This window comes from Seriola dumerili, unplaced genomic scaffold (genome assembly GCF_002260705.1).
Source record: "Seriola dumerili isolate Sdu_G_001 unplaced genomic scaffold, Sdu_1.0 BDQW01000450.1, whole genome shotgun sequence".
Classification (NCBI taxonomy): Eukaryota; Metazoa; Chordata; class Actinopteri; order Carangiformes; family Carangidae; genus Seriola; species Seriola dumerili.
The window spans coordinates 147,605-163,695 of NW_019174705.1; the positions used below are offsets into that span (position 1 = coordinate 147,605).

General features: G+C 39.6%; 2 protein-coding genes across 3 annotated transcripts; one reads left to right on the plus strand and one right to left on the minus strand.

Annotated features, from left to right (window-relative positions):
• The first annotated feature begins 850 nt into the window (after positions 1 to 850).
• Positions 851 to 9,127, plus strand: rad23b (RAD23 homolog B, nucleotide excision repair protein). Of its 2 annotated transcripts, none has more exons than XM_022762843.1 (10): positions 851 to 1,032; positions 1,966 to 2,047; positions 4,387 to 4,466; positions 5,193 to 5,374; positions 5,486 to 5,538; positions 6,438 to 6,565; positions 6,721 to 6,853; positions 6,959 to 7,086; positions 8,002 to 8,208; positions 8,366 to 9,127. In XM_022762843.1, the coding sequence occupies exons 1-10, from the start codon at positions 967 to 969 to the stop codon at positions 8,477 to 8,479; spliced, it is 1,173 nt and encodes a 390-aa protein (XP_022618564.1). In that variant the 5' UTR covers positions 851 to 966; the 3' UTR covers positions 8,480 to 9,127. The 2 variants fall into 2 exon arrangements, with proteins under 2 accessions (XP_022618564.1, XP_022618563.1); XM_022762842.1 differs by having other exon boundaries at positions 5,483 to 5,538; positions 8,366 to 9,125.
• A 1,977-nt stretch (positions 9,128 to 11,104) lies between these two features.
• klf4 (Kruppel like factor 4) lies at positions 11,105 to 15,377 on the minus strand. The gene is made up of 5 exons (XM_022762867.1): positions 15,108 to 15,377; positions 14,866 to 14,977; positions 13,258 to 14,137; positions 12,492 to 12,662; positions 11,105 to 12,114 (listed from the first exon to the last, which is right to left on the minus strand). Exons 1-5 carry the CDS (start codon positions 15,110 to 15,112, stop codon positions 11,939 to 11,941), a joined length of 1,344 nt encoding a protein of 447 aa, XP_022618588.1. The 5' UTR covers positions 15,113 to 15,377; the 3' UTR covers positions 11,105 to 11,938.
• Positions 15,378 to 16,091: the final 714 nt, after the last annotated feature.

Consider the following 16,091-nt stretch of genomic DNA (forward strand, 5'->3'; position numbering starts at 1 on the left):
TAAAAGTAGCTATAAAACATTATGTTAATTGTGTTTATTTGCAGTAATTTTCAGCTTCAGCAGCACTTGTTCAATTGGCTCTTGTCAAATAAATGAATTTGATTAATTATGAAAAACTATTACAACATTTATTTAAAATTTGCTTTAGTAATATTGCATTTCTGTTGTTATATTCCTATATTCCACATATCTTTTTTATGTAAATGTTTGTCCTTATTACTGTTGTCATTGTTTTTTTTTCCTGTTAAAAATGATCAATGAAAAATAACACATTTACTCTGTACCTAACTTTACTTGAGTATTCCTCTTTTCTTTTACTTCTTACATCTTCTCTACTCCATTTCAGGGACAAATATTGTACTTATAGTTATTGGCTACAATTGACTTTACAGATAGATACAAAACATAGTATCAGCTTATAAAATATGATACACTGCTGAATATTAATAAACAGTCCAACAGTGGGCCTAAATAAAGCAACCACATTGACAAACTACAACTTTACAAATGCTTACATATTAATGTGTCAGTAACAATAATTCAATAAAATGATATACAATAAGAGTCTAACACTCTAAGAGGACAACCTGCATAATGCAAGCTTTAACCATTCATATTTCAAGAACATTTTGCTAATGAGGCTTCTATATATATATTTTTTTTTTTTTTTTTTTTTTTTCACAATACAATGTAAATACAGGACTTTTTATATAGCAGTATTGCTACTTTTATTTGAGTAAAGGGCACAATATACCTCTCCCACAGGTGAATAAAAATGAAATGTCACTGTGATGTTAAAGTTGACCAGCAGGGGCGCTGTAGCCTGACTGACTCACACAGAAGAAGAAAGGCGAAAAGTCATGGCGGCTGACAGTTTGTAATGAGCCAACAAAAACAGTAAAGATTCTTGCAAGTTGGATTTACAACGTTCAAACCAGGCGCGGGGAGAAAAACTCAGTCGACAAAATGCTGATAACTTTGAAAACCTTACAACAGCAGACGTTCAAAATCGACATCGACGAAGAGGAGACGGTAAGAGTTGAAACCATGCATCTGTGAAGGGGGTGGAGTGGGAGTTGGGTATGTCCTGGAACCGAGTCCTTCAGTTTTTGAATATTTGAAATTAGACGATCGATTAATATGTCTACATAAATAACACAAATTAATCTTAGATTTTATTTAAACTGTTATGGATTAATGTGGCTCGTGTGTGACGCGGAACTTGAGACAGATTCGCATTATTTATTAAACACTGACTATGAAAGTAGTTTGTATCGTCAGCATTTAGCCGTAGCCCACTTCAGGTTCCTGATGGGGGGAGAAAAGATGACAAGTTAACTTAGCATTAACTGTGGCGTTTAATGTTTGTGAAGCCGTAAACTATAATAAATTATCACTGTTCATTTTGTGTTTAATAAGTTAAAAATGGCGCGACAGTAGCAGTTAATTAACGTTATTTAATGTAGTTAGCTATCATATTTAAATAAGATAACGGCAGTTTGAATTTAAGCTAGTGTAAACCGTCTCTAAACGTCATGTTAAAATTAAATCTAACTTTGACCCTGGATGACCGAGGTCTGACGGCTACTGTAAATCATAATAAAACTTTACATTGTGGCGTTTTGCTTATGAAAGTCAGCTTTTCGTTAACTTTTACTTTCGATGAATCTGCATAACTACGTGAAACATGCACATTTCATTATGTGAACATGAACTCAGCATGTTTTTTGAGTCAGTTAGACTTAAGAGTCAGAAGTGTAATGTTTATTCAGCTCCATTTTTTATGATGTGATAGTAGTTAACCTAGTGCACACTTTGTACTTTATTTTTTAACTCGTTATATAATGAGGGCAATCCTCACAAAGTGGTGGCAGAAATGGTGAATCATGTTTTTTTTATTATTATGTTATAGTATTCCGTAGAAAAAACATTGTCATAATAAATTCTAGTGGCCTTTTTTCACAGGTGAAGACATTAAAAGGGAGGATTGAAGAGGAGAAGGGAAAGGACAATTTCTCAGTTGCTGGCCAGAAACTGATATATGCTGGTATGTTACCCGCTGTTGATGATCTTAGATACATCTTATTATTGATTTTCAATGGCTTAGAGGTACATAACACATAGACATTCTTGCAAAATATCTACCTCACATTTTTATTGCATTTATTTATTAGGTTTTACTCTAATGTCTCATCCCATTGACATTTGCAATACATTTGTGAGGCTGATAGTCGTTGAAAGCTGAAAGGTAAGAAAATATAGTCTGTGTCACAACTTTCCTTCAATAGTTTCCAGTACTATTAATGCTTTCAATTGAGAAGGTGGTGTGACTCCAGAACTTATGTGGCAGAAAAGATGGACAAGTTTGACAGCATCTCTATCACCCAACATTAAAAAATATTAGACAGCAGCACAACAACCCTTTTTCTACCCACATCTCTTTCTGCTGATGTATATACAGTGTACAACAAAACTGAGCAGAACCCATTATCAGAAAAATGTTGAATGATTCAAAGTAGTAACATTGTGTTATATATATTTTTAAGAGTATTTGATCTTATGCATAGTCTAAAACGAACAGGTTGGAATGACTACATTGAAAATATGGGCCCCAAAGTACAAACCCAATGCAACCAAAGTGAGCAAACCTGTGATTTCCAGTAAAAACTCATTGCATGAATAAGGCTATAAAATAGCACTACAGCTTTCACAGTTATGGCCTGGGTTGTGTCTAATGCAGCATGGCTCCACATGGTAAGGAACAGCCTGAACAAGTGAGAAACCAGATGGTGAGACTTTGTAAAGATGGGAGAGGGTAAGACAGCATCAGTAGGCAACTGAACATAAGCTGAAACACAGTTGGAGCTGTGGTTAGGAGGTATAGGAAGAGGCACACTACCAATAAAAGAAGGCGCAGTGGTCGTCCTTGAAAAATGGCGCCATGCAGAATTGGCTATTTACACAACCTTGCCTTGAAAAACTGACAGGTAATTGCTTCTGATATGGCACAAGGATAAGCTTTGGAAAATGACTGATCAGGGCAATACAACTCATGTCGATGGCATCCAAGAATAAAACCAGCCTCACAAAACAGCATAAAACATATGAATTATTAGAGTATAAATATTCTTAGATATGGACCTTTCATTAAGTTTAATTAGTCAAACATTTCTGTTTTTCCAACTAATTGGCTTTATTCATCTTGTGCTGTGACAGGATTTGTAATTACCCAACATTTTAGTGGTATTGACCAGCTGTGTTTTGTCGTACACTAACTGACACTGCTGTCTGCTGGTTATTCCATTGGTGGTTCTCTTGTAGCTCCCTTGCTCATACTGCTGTGCATTTCCAGGGTTTTACTGGAGCAATGTGTGCTACTCTTGACAGCTGACACACTGAATAAACTAACAAGTGTTGTACATAGATTTTCCATACAAATAAAAACTGATCTGAACAGTTCTTTAGCAGGATCAGAAAAATGGGATGATTAGATTTAGTTTTTGTTTATTTATGTTTGACTCAATTTTTGAGTCGCAGTGTGAGGATATTCTTTGGTTTACAGTTGGATTAAAGCCTGATCCTTTAAGTGGCCTTCATTGAGACACAAGTTGCCAAACTCCTTGCTTTCTTCTCAATCATGTTATGTTAAATTTTGATGTGTTGTAATTTAACTCATGTAATTTCAAATAAGGATCTGTTTTCACATTTATAATAGCTGATGCATTGTATGGCAAATATTGACCCACTGGATTTGTTGTACTCATCCATTCAAAGGCCTAAATAAAGGTATTTTTGTTCATAGCATTTTAGGCGTTGGATGATGTTGTACATATGTGGTGCAGTTATGTAGAGCAGGTTAACAGGATTGCTAACAATATACACAGAATTGCTGAAGGGTTGCAATGTGTTCTCAGCCTTCCTGCATCCATTTGCGTTGTAATTATCTGTCTTTCAAAAGGTGCATTCAGATGGAATTCAGGGAGCCAGGAGTAAAACTGAGTGGTATTTAGGATTTGTGTAAATGTCACTAATACTAATTACATGTAATTTATGTTTTAAAGCAATCAAACATGACAAATTCCAAGGGAGGTTAAAGACAGTGTATGCACTGTATAAGCATATTATTGTATTTTAAGCAGTGGGGTTTGTGTGACTCCACTTGACTTGGTTTATCAAACACACATAACAAAAAATAAAAGCTGAACTTTACAGTAGGACAAAAAGATGCCCAGATGTTCTGACAAAAGCAGGCGATTAAACGGCTCAACAATCTTCTATTCAATGATACAGTATGATAAAATCTTTTGTTCTGTCCCTTCATGTTGTTTCAGAGTTAATGGCAAGTGAAGTAAACAGAGTTGTGACTAATTTGTCTGTTTCTTCCAGGTAAAATCCTCAACGATGACACAGCCCTCAAAGAGTATAAAATCGATGAGAAGAACTTTGTGGTCATCATGGTGACAAAGGTTCGAGAACTAAAATATAGTTTTTGTATATGGCAGATTATTGTGTTGTGAGCATATTTTAACATGTATTTATTTATTTTAATTTGTATGATTATAATCTTGTATGGCTGTATTTAAGATGGACAGCTGTTGATTTAAAACTGGACAAATTGGTTGGTACTTTGCTTATACTGAAGGTATAGAAAGGCTGTTTTAGTCCTGTCCAAATCTTCCTGCTGTACCCTTTCCCTACTGTTGAATATAGTACAAGTACCTACTGCAGGACAGTAGAGAAAGTGGTGATCAGCCTGTACTTTGTTCATGCAGAACTGTTCGGCAGTCAGATGACTAAATTCCGTCACAAATTTTATTGTAGGCGTGGCCTTGAGAGAAAGAAAATATAGAATGGAATGGGACTCTGTCTGTAGATGCACATTATAGCAAGATTCAGATTTAGGGGCAAAAAAAGTGATTTCGGTAACCCTATTCAGGATCAAACTAGATATGCCAATCAGAATATATGGAAGAAAGCTCAAGCTAGCTAGTTATATCATAGAGGTGTCTCTAATGGCCTTTTATCAGTATACCTCAAGATGGCAAAGTCATTCCTTAAGCAAAGACAACCAAAAGTAAAACACAACCACAAATAATCTTTTTAATGACAACTCATAAGTAAATGACCCATTGTGACTGTGAAGTGATATTGGTGAAGTGACGTATTTTTGAATTTTAAAAATTGTTTCGCAGCCTAAAACAGCCTCAGCTGCCCCACAGTCCTCACCTTCCACTTCAGCTCCCAGCACTACAACTTCCGCAGCACCTCCCGCCACATCGTCCAGCTCAGAGAGCACAACAGAGCGTGCCTCTACAGATGACAAACCGGAGGAGAGACAGTCTTCGACTGCTGAACCAACTTCCTCCACAGTCGGGTAAATATGGGTAGATGTTTATTCAACTGTTTATCTGATAGCGCTGTGTATTTCTTTGAGAAGTGATGTGCAGATCATGCCTCACCCAAAGCCTGTTTTCTCTTGTAGAAGCTCTGAGGCATCAACAAACACAAACCTAATTGATGAGGCAATTTCAAATCTAGGTAAGGCTGCATTTGTAAACCTACTTGTGATTCATTATTGTATGATTTTTTTTATTGAAGCTCGATCTGACAGAAGTGTAATTATGAATCTGATAGAAAAGTTTTGTGGCCCACACTATTTATTGTTGATACCCATAGCGTGCTGTTTTTGATGTATTGTAATCTGTGAGCAGTCTGATTCCATAGCTCAGCCAAAACATAATCCCACAGTTCCCTTTGGCCACATGCTCTGAACTTTGCAAATATTACTTTGCTCAGAGCAAATCCTTTAGGTCTTAATTATCATGACTCATAGCCACTCATCTGAATTTTCAACATTTGAGGCAGGTTGTTTATTTTTATGGGACACAGTAGAGAACTTAAGCGTTATGTATTCTAACTCCTGAAATCGTCTTCCCCTGTGATGCATTAAAGTTGTGTTTTTGTTTAATATACTGTCATAGGATTTCCTTTGTTTTTTTTTGTTTTTTTTTTTGGTGTTTTTTTTCCTCTGTATTATGTAACCTTAAAAACGTGGGAGCAGAACATGTCCTCTGCTTCACATTATGGTCATATTTTGAATATTTTATTCAATTCTTACAGGCATTTTAATGTTTTTTTATTATTAATTTCTTCTAATTAAAGTTTTTTTTGGTTTTTTTTTCTTCAGTCTTTCTGGTGAACTTTACAGTTTGACAACTATGTTTTAACATAAATTACTATTTTAAGTCAAATACTGAAACAGAACTTGACATTATTTTTGCAAATATTGGGTCATTAACGGTTAGGAAGTAGTTTTTCTGACATAGCCTTAGATGTGGCTAATTACAGTGCAATACCCGAGAAAACACAACTTAACAGATTCTCTGGTGCCACTACTCAAATGCACCTGCTGTGTTGGTGTTTGTGTGTTCCTTTAGTGACAGGCCCATCATATGATGCCATGGTGAACGAGATGATGCTCATGGGCTACGAGCGGGAGCAGGTGGTGGCAGCTTTGAGGGCGAGCTTCAACAACCCAGACAGAGCTGTGGAGTACCTGCTCACGGTAAGAACAGTGTTATGTCTGTGGGTACAGTTAATGTGTCTTAGGCTACGCACCAATCCAGCAATGTGTTTTAATGCGTGATTGGTCTACAAGTGGACTACAAGTAGTCAAAACAACAGTTTGACATTCTATCTTGTTCATGACTTTTCTGACAGGGTATCCCAGACAGGGATCAGGGCCATGCCACAGGTCCCGATGCAGTGACGCCCCCAGCGAGTGGAGCTCCAGCTGCACCCACAAGCGGTATTAGTCTCCCCGCCAACATTGGCTCTTCACCAAGTACTGGAGGTAAACAGCACCACACTATTCTGCATGTTCCATCAGCCTCAGTGAGCAAATGTTATTATATTTTGTCTGACTTGTTGATTCTTACTGGTTGCGCTTTCTTCTCAGGAAATCCCTTGAGTTTCCTCAGAAATCAGCCCCAGTTTCATGTGATGCGACAGCTGATCCAGCAGAATGCCGCCCTCCTCCCGGCGCTGCTACAGGAGATCGGCAGGGAAAACCCCGAACTGTTGCAGGTGAGGCACTGACGGAGCTTGATGTGTTTTTGAATAAGAGTGTTGCAGTAAGTGTGGATGTATTGGAGCGGGGGCCTTGACACAGTTCTGATTGAATAATCTCATGGTTTAAGCTCTGCAGTTACAGGTCACTTAACAATCCACTCATTTTACACATGATGTTGAGTTTACTCATAACAAGGAGTACTTAGTACACAGTGTTTGAGAACAGTCCTGAGTGGCTCCTGAGGGAGCTGTTTAAAATTTGAAAAACTAACGTGGCACTTAAAAACACAGTATGTAACTTCTGCTGCCAGGGGTCTCTCAATCAAAACAATAAGAAAAGGCGGCGGTACGTGATGTCATAAAATAGCATGGGATCATGGAAGTTGTTGTCTTCACCACAATTACCAGAAGCTTCTCCCAGTTAGGATCCCTAAAAGTGTAATGTGGCTTAAAACTAGATAAAAGTCAATCTTGAGCTTCTGGCAGGCAACTACACCACCTATCCATGCACAGGGGATATGATATCATTGACAGGCGACCAAAGGACACGGAGCGTTACCATTTTAAAATGACGTATTTCTTTTGCGAATTACTGGAAACATTTGGGAAAATGTAAGTACACAACTCATAAAAAAATGTATAACATGGGTCTAGTAATTTCTATACATTTTAATGTGGAAAAGTTACATTTTATAACTAAGTTACATATTGTAGGATCCAGCATTTTCAGATGTAGACCCTTACTAGAGGCTAAAAGTTAGCTATTTGAGCATTAAATCTGTCTTTTGTGAGTCCCCCTAATTTATTACTAAAATTAAATAAATAACCAGCAACTATAGGATGTTTTTTGTTGTTGTTGATTTATTTTTTTTTTATTTTTTTTGCATCAAGTGATATAATAATGCCTGAACTGCTCATTTCCCACTGTAGGAGATTAGCAACCACCAGGAGCAGTTCATCCAGATGCTGAATGAACCCAATCCAGAACCTGTGCCAGTTGGTGGTGCAGGCGAATCGGGAGGAGCAGTTGGAGCCGGGGGAGCCGGAGGAGCTGGAGGAATGGGAGGTGATACGCCCGGCGGAAGTCACATGAGCTATATCCAGGTCACACCACAGGAGAAAGAGGCCATCGAGAGGGTGAGGAGGAGCACAACACTGTCATTTACCCTACCCACAAGTCCGATAAGTTTTATTCTTCATGTAGCAGAGACTGATAAAACAAGAAACAGAAACTGTCATTTGCTTATTGAAGCATTGTTTGACTAATATACAACACGTCTCTCTCTAATTCCAGCTAAAAGCCTTAGGGTTTCCAGAAGGACTTGTTATACAAGCCTACTTTGCTTGTGAGAAGAACGAGAACTTGGCCGCCAACTTCCTTTTACAACAGAACTTTGACGATGATTAAAAGAGCCATCCTTATTGTGACTTCTTATTTCTTATTATCTTCCTCTACTTTTTGATTGCTGATATTGAATATATGTGTACAACAAGCCTTTTACATTTCCAAAAACAGTTTTATTCACCACTTCCACATTCACCTCTCTTAATAACACTGGATCATTATCACAAGGACAGGCTGTTGTTTGTGATCAGTTTGAAATGGAGGAACAATTAAAGTACAATAACTTTGCATCAGAAATCACCTGTGTGCTATTGATTTTTTTAACACTTTAGTTAAGTAAGACCTGTGATTTTTTTGATTTTTTTTTATAATGGTTTGCAATGGCAGTACATTTCATACTATACGTCAGGTTAGTTCAGGGTAGGTTTGAAAGGTATTCATGCACTCTTATTGTTCAATTTTCAAAGTTGAGAAGTAATGGAAATTTGGAAAATTAAAGCTGTGCATAAACCAACATGTATAGCACTGGTTCTTTTCCTATTTAACATCCCTCATATACATGTAAATCAAAAGGCCTGTTGGCAGGAGCTGTGTAATGATGTCTGACTTGCAATGCATATATGAAGGCATTTGAACATGTATATAGTTTACATACATGTGATAGGGTTTAGTTGCAATGACTGTCATTTTTACAGAAAAAATAAAGTTTTCAAGATAAATGAAGGCTGCACCTGCTCTGCTGTGTTTGCTTGTGTGTGACTGCAGATATCTGAATGTAGGGTGTGACTTACCTTCAAGTACTTTGCCTTTAAAGAGGAACCTAACACTAAATGCACTAAAGTCAGTTTATTACATTTATCGACTGATCCTGTGTACTGGACTTGCAACTTTGGTTGCAATGGACATAAAAAACTGACCTGGATGGATTGATAATACAAGACAGGGAGTTTAACAAAGAATGTATTTGGGAGTGACATGATTGCCAGACCATTTGCTGCATGTCATTCCCCTTCTCTTTCTCCCTGCAGTACCTGACTATCTCCACTGGCGCTATCTAATAAAGATGTAAAACGGACAAAAAAATTACTTTAAAAAGTGTATTTAGTGCAGACGGTAACTTATTTTATTTGGGCATCTGACCGACACCTAAAATTTTGCTGTTCTCACTCTACATTGTTTGTAAATTGGATTATTTATCAAGGACCTACAGGGCAGTTTCACTGTGCAGCTCTGTTTAGGAATTTTAAATGAGTTGAGTTTGAAACTGAATTAACCTATAGGGGGCAACATAGACCACAACATGTTTTCACAAACGTCAATACTAAGCTCTGTTTGCCTGTCTCAATACATGTTTACTTGAAAACCACAAATTGGGTCAATATCTAACAATTTAACAACATTGGCATTAACTAGTACAACAGTTTGGCCTATTAAAGATAATTGAAATAAGTGAACTGTTAGACTTCATATCATTTATGATACACATATTGGTTTCGCTTCAAACATGGGCTCTTATGTCATTTAACATTTTCTTACTATTAATAGTAAATAATTATTTTTCTGCTGGTTTAATTCTTGATTAATTTAACGACATATGTTTTGCTGTGTTATGATGTTACCATACTCCATAGTGGAAATGAATACATAGCTGATCTTTAGCAAATCATACAATCTTTTTATTTTTTTTATTTTTTAGGGAACATCAGTATGAATATCAATATTTTTAATAATCAGTCATTATGTTTTACATTTTTATATTAATTAATGTATATTTAACTGCAATTATTTGGAACAACCTTGCTGTTTACTGTTTGTGAGTCTATGACGATACAATCAAAGATGCAAATATTAAAGTGTTTCTGTCCTGAGGCCAGTAGAATATGCAAATGTCGCTGAGTGTGCTTTAATGACAACATTCCTTTGGCCTTTCTTTGGTGTTGGATCTCTGTTGTTGAGTGGATAGTAAGCATATAGCAGGATTTCATATATATAGTTTTAGTATTGTGATATTGCTGTGCAGCTTTTTGTGCATGTTGGTGGATACAGTATGTACATACCTTGCAAAGAAATGATCCATAATCATAATATTCTTATAGCAGAAACATATGACACTATCTTACTTTAGCATCTTCATAGGTTTCATTCATGTTGTACATCTGAGAGCTCCATCACATAGTGGCAGTCAGATTTGGTGTCACCCTTGAATGTCAGCCAGTAACTCAGTTGTCCTTCCCATTCTTTCAGCTGACAGGTGGAAAGAGAACCCCATGGAAACAGGACATTGTAGGAGTGTATTTTTTGAAAATCTTTTTAACAGCAACATTGTGTTAGTTTGCCTGTGGCAATCCCGTGATTATCAGGGGGGTATTGTGTGTGAGCTGCCTGAGCTATTGTTGCCATTTAAATGTGCTTCTCCATTACACTAGCAGGGAAATCTACAATTAATATAACTAATGATTTTCAAGAAAACTTCACTTAACATGCATGTCATTTTTATGCAAGAAATGTCTACTTTGCTTTACTTTCAATAAAGTGAATGATAATAGTGTAGATAGAGTATAAGTATCATCATGGTTTTCTTATTTCAAATACATTTTATTTTATTATACTGGAAAATACAAAACAATAACAAAGCAATTTTATTTACAAATGTACAAAACTCAAGATTATATTACATATTTAGGCTATAAACAAAACATCTTTGTTCAGAGTTACTCATTCCATACAAAAATATGAATGTCTCATATAAATTATTGCACTTTGCAACTGCAGTGCATTGAAGATTGCCATCACCGTTTCAAAAGTGAAGTGTTCACCTGATTTAAGTCCGATTGTGGAAGAGGTTTCCAAGAAACACACAAACAACCATATGGCACTTTTCCATAGTTTTCACCCATTTGTATCTTTTCCTTAATCTTTGGTACCTTTTCTTAAAAAAAACAAAAACAACCTTCTTCAGAGTCACTAAGCACCATTCTGTATAAATTAACATTGTACCTGAAATTAATGGCATTGCAGGTGAAAGGTGTACATAAATATAGATGTATTTATTAATACAGTATTTTGAACAGTGTGTAGTTGTTAACAGAGCCTATAATGGCATGTTGCTGGTAGAAGGCCTCTGGAGATGTTTGTCTGTTGCTCCTGGCTTCCCTGACAAAAATACATTTCCAGTTAAAAGTTGTTGGCACCTGGTCCTCCAAGTTTTGTCGGTTAAATAAGACACATTCCAGTTTGGTCCCTTTCATAAAGGTTTACAACCCTGACAGAGAGGTCTCGTCGAGTCACCTGCACAATGTGCAAAGATGGGATCAGTCTTGAGAGAAATTCTGGGCTCTTGGGGGAGTAATGCTCTTTTTGCTGTGAACACCACAGCTTGTCTTGTTGCTTGACAACGGCTTGAAGGCAAATTATGGTTTTAAAAAGTGTAGGTCACAAGTTTGTTCAGGGTTGTGCTAACATTTCTTTTTTATTTCAGGAGCCTTTATCCATCGCCATCCAGTCTGGTCCTCTAACCAAGTCTCATAAGTGTCTCTTCATATGGAGAGCAAGGTGGTCTGACCTTGAGAAGGCCCGGTCGCATTTCTGACACTGAAATGGCCGGTGGCCTGTGTGTTTCCTGTAGTGGCGTGTGAGCTCGTCCGAACGTGCAAACTTCCAACCACAGCCCTCCCAGTCGCAGTGGTAAGGCTTCTCCCCTTTGATGGAAACACAATACACACATGGAGCAGTTAGTGCTGGCCCTGAGGTTAAACTGGCCCAACCTTCCCCACCTCCAGGAGAAAAGAGGTCCATCCTGTCCTGCAGCTACTGTATAAAGGCCAAGCTAATCAGGCCGGAGTTTGCATTTGGCACAGGGATCAGTATCAACCTGTTTCACTGCACCTGCTAAACAACTCCCCTCACCCCCATTCACGACTCAATAATTCAGTGTGTTTGTACCCAATGTGCAACAGATGCGGTTGTTTTGTTATCTAGCTTTGAACAATGAAAAGAGTATGAAAGTGTGACAGATACAAACGGCACGAAAAAAACAAAACAATGGATGACAGAACATTATCATACAGTTACATACCTGTGTGTGTGCGGTGATGGGCTTTGAGATGGGAGCTCTTTGTGTAAGTTTTCCCACAGCCAACATAGTCGCACGTGTGTGTGGCGACTCTCTTCCTCGGCCAGGAGCGCCTACCGCGTTTAGGCTTTGGTTCCTCTGGCAAGCAGTCGCCACTGGAGATCATGAGGGGCTCTGTTGGGTCAAAGGGCCGTGGTCAACATCACTACACCACATCATACGTATAGAGAACATTTTCAGTGTATAAATATGTCAGAGATCACACAGTGCAATAAGGTTACATACTGTGCTTTTTGGCTTGAATCAGACACTTAAATTACAGTGTGTTCCTTATCATTTAAAAATGTTTTTTTCTGCTGTAAACTTTAAGATGCCCTAGAAAACGTCAGCCTTTTTTTGAACAACACAAACAGCTTGTAGCACAGCCAGTATTTCAAAAGACTTAATAGTACTTCAGTGTAAAAAGGCGCAAAGTGGCACAACCAATAAGAACAAGACAACGCTGATCTAATGAAAACAACACAATATCTGTTGTGTGCCATGGGATCTAGCCTTTAAACCTTATGAATCGCTGGTTTCAGGGTATGAGATATAATTAAAGCCCTTCAGGTGGTATAAGATTTGGAGTTCGATTTTATATTCCTGTTTTCTAATATGTTATCTAGTCTAGTCTCTCATTCACATCACACTCCCATTTAAGTTACTGAATTCAGTAGCCAGAGAGATTACAAGAAAAGTATATAAAGTATATAAAGAAATGTGCTCTAACCTTGGTACTGCATGGAGGATGGCTGAGGGTAGGAGGTGTAGCCCTGCGGGGAGTTATGGTGGTATCCCTGGGGAGGTAGAGGGATCTGAGAGTGGGGATGCCCCAGCACCTGGTGCTCCCGGCCCAGCGGATGGTCTGGGGAGAGGGAAGAGGATGAGGATAACCTGCTGCCTGTCATAGACCGCCCTCCGCCAGGGAACCCATGTAGATCCAAGTGGCCGGGGCGCTGCTGCTGGCTCCCCCGGCCCTGGGAGTTTACCCCAGACAAGTGTAGGTCCATAGGCTGTGAGATGGTGCAATTACCGGGGTTCTCCTGCTTTATCCTGGGGCATGTAAAGGACGGTGAGGCACGTGAAGGAGTTGGGTCTGACACAGCATTAACGCAGGCTTTGCTGACGTTCACGCCTTGGCTGTATTCTCCCATGTCCATTGTTGTCTTGACCACAAACTTGCCATGGAGGCTGGTGGGGTGGAGGTATGCCGGGTCCAACTCGGGTCTCATGAGCTCTGCCACAAAACCTCCAGAGGGCGAAACGTCACTTATATCTGGGATGGTGTAGAGCAGCTCACTGGCAGTGCCCTGAGGGGAGGGGAGAGGGTAAGATGAGGAGAAAGAGCCAGGGGAAGGAGACAAGGCCTGGCCAGAGGTGCATGCCATGGCCTCCTCCTGTTGCTGCTGCTGTTGCTGCTGCTGCTGCTGCTGCTGAAGAATCGAGTTGGACAGAATAAAGTCGTAGTCCAAGTCCAGGTCCGGCTCTGCGTCTTTCTTGGACATGCTGGGGCTTGTTGTGCTGGTGGCAGTGGGATGGTCTGGGTCAGGGCAGTTGCTTCCGGTTGGCACACTGGATCTCTTAAGATGGGACAACTCCTCCTTCCATCTCTAGAGGAAAGTTACAGAGGCATTAATGACTGTACAAGCATAAGCTGTGTGTTTACGTCATGTTACTGTTTATAAGATACAGACAGTAGTCCAGAAAATCACACTTGTCCTACTTAGAAAATAGTGCTTGTTTTTAATAGAGAAGGACATCAGAGAAAAAGTATAAGTTAATGCTTCAAGGAGAAAGGGACCTGGATCTATAATGCAGAGTGTGACAGCTCAGCTACAGAGCTAAGTCTGGTGTAGCAAGTGTCCTTGGCACCGAGCCCTTCCTAGAATACAGATTTGTCTTCATTTCAGATTTGTATTCATCGTGAAACTGCACTGAAAAGCACTAGGAGTGGCATACAGTAGGTAAGTAACACTTGTCTTTGATGAATAAACAGTGAGCCATGTAGAAAATGATCAGGCTCAGGGTGCCACTCTTGCGATCCATGTGGAGCCTATTGAACAGCCTTTCATAACAGCAAACCACTTATTCTGATTGGGCATCAGGGTGTTTTCTGTGGAGTTTAAAAACCTACTGGACTAACCTGTGCAAACTGGTTCACGCCCCAGTACAGCGTGGTGTCAAGCCCTGACTGCACATAATAACACGGGAGCGACACATCGGAAAACAGCTACACTGTGAATGAACTGCACAGGCTACGTACATATCCCCCTCCACACATCTCCTTGATGCCCACTGCTGTTTGGCATGAAATAAGAAGTGATTGCAGGCTACTCACTAAATTGGCACTTCCTATGGATTTGCTCTTGACAGTGGGGCCGCTGGCAAACGTAGATATGGATGGCAGAAGCGTCCCACCTAAAGCCATCTCGACGTCATTTGGAGGCTGCCTGAAATTAAACAGAAAATATCGTAAATCCTCGTGGAGTGATCCTGGAACAGCGAGCGCAGCTCGTTGTAGTCCACGAGTAGATGTTCACCAGTCAAATGTTGTTATTAAAAGTTTGTCAAGGTCCACACCTCATCAGTGAGAATCTGGATGTGGAGTCCTGTCGGCTGCTCGTCGGTGTGACTGCACTGGGTTTTTTTTTTGTGGTAAATATCCCCCGGCTTAAAGTTTCTGCTCCGCGTCTCGCGTTATACTAGGTTCCAGGACATGTTGCCGCCGTTGGGCGCGCCGGGTGGAAGCAGCCAGGCAGACAGACAGACTTTTTAACGCTAAAGCAAGGATTTTTTTTAAACGGGAAGGCAGAGAGGCGACGGACTGGGGGAATCCCTCGCGCCTGTTGCCATGCAGGGACCGGCAGCTGAACTGAGAAAACCGCGTGAGAGGTATCCTTAAATTACTTGGACACACCCTCATCGTTGCTCGGCAACAACGCGGAAAACATCACGTGGGGGGAGGGTGAGCAGGGGAAAGAAGACAGGGAGAGCGAGATCGACAAAGACAGAGAGAGAGAGAGGGAGAGAGAGAGAGAGAGGTTTGTTTGTATTCATAGCAACGGCACCTATCCGTACTGCTGCTGCTCCTGTGAAATGTGGGTGAGGGACGTGGGAATAACAGGTGACTTTTACTTAATTATTTCGGGAGGGTCACCTGCAGGCATGGTCATCACCTGGATGGACAAAGCTACATTAGCATTAGCCTACTCATTAGCTGCTGTGGGGGAAGAAGTACATATCAATACCAATGTTAAAAAAATACACTGTAAGTAAAAGTCCCGCATTTTAAACCTACACAAGGCAAAGCATGGCTGGCTCAGCCTCCTAGGTGGCCCCAGGGCAGTCATTTGTTGTTGGGCCCCTATTGACCCCCACTCTATATTATTTCCCCAGACAATCAGAAAGCAACCACAGTAGAGCCCTTTAGCTGATTAACTGAATAGTTAGATTGAGATTTTTAAGCAAAAATGACCCAAAAAAATTCACTTCTACCAGCCTCTTTTCTGATATTAAACTCACCCAATTCTGTTTCTTGTCAGAACAAAAGTGATTTGAATATGT

Coding starts and splice junctions, on each gene's coding strand:
- rad23b (XM_022762842.1), top strand. CDS start 967: ATGCTGATAACTTTGAAAACCTTACAACAGCAGACGTTCAAAATCGAC. Junction 6,566..6,720: donor CTGTGGAGTACCTGCTCACG/GTAAGAACAGTG, acceptor CTTTTCTGACAG/GGTATCCCAGACAGGGATCA. Junction 8,209..8,365: donor AGAAAGAGGCCATCGAGAGG/GTGAGGAGGAGC, acceptor CTCTAATTCCAG/CTAAAAGCCTTAGGGTTTCC.
- klf4 (XM_022762867.1), bottom strand. Junction 14,138..14,865: donor CCATAGGAAGTGCCAATTTA/GTGAGTAGCCTG, acceptor ACTTTCCTCTAG/AGATGGAAGGAGGAGTTGTC. Junction 12,663..13,257: donor ATCCTCCATGCAGTACCAAG/GTTAGAGCACAT, acceptor TTGACCCAACAG/AGCCCCTCATGATCTCCAGT.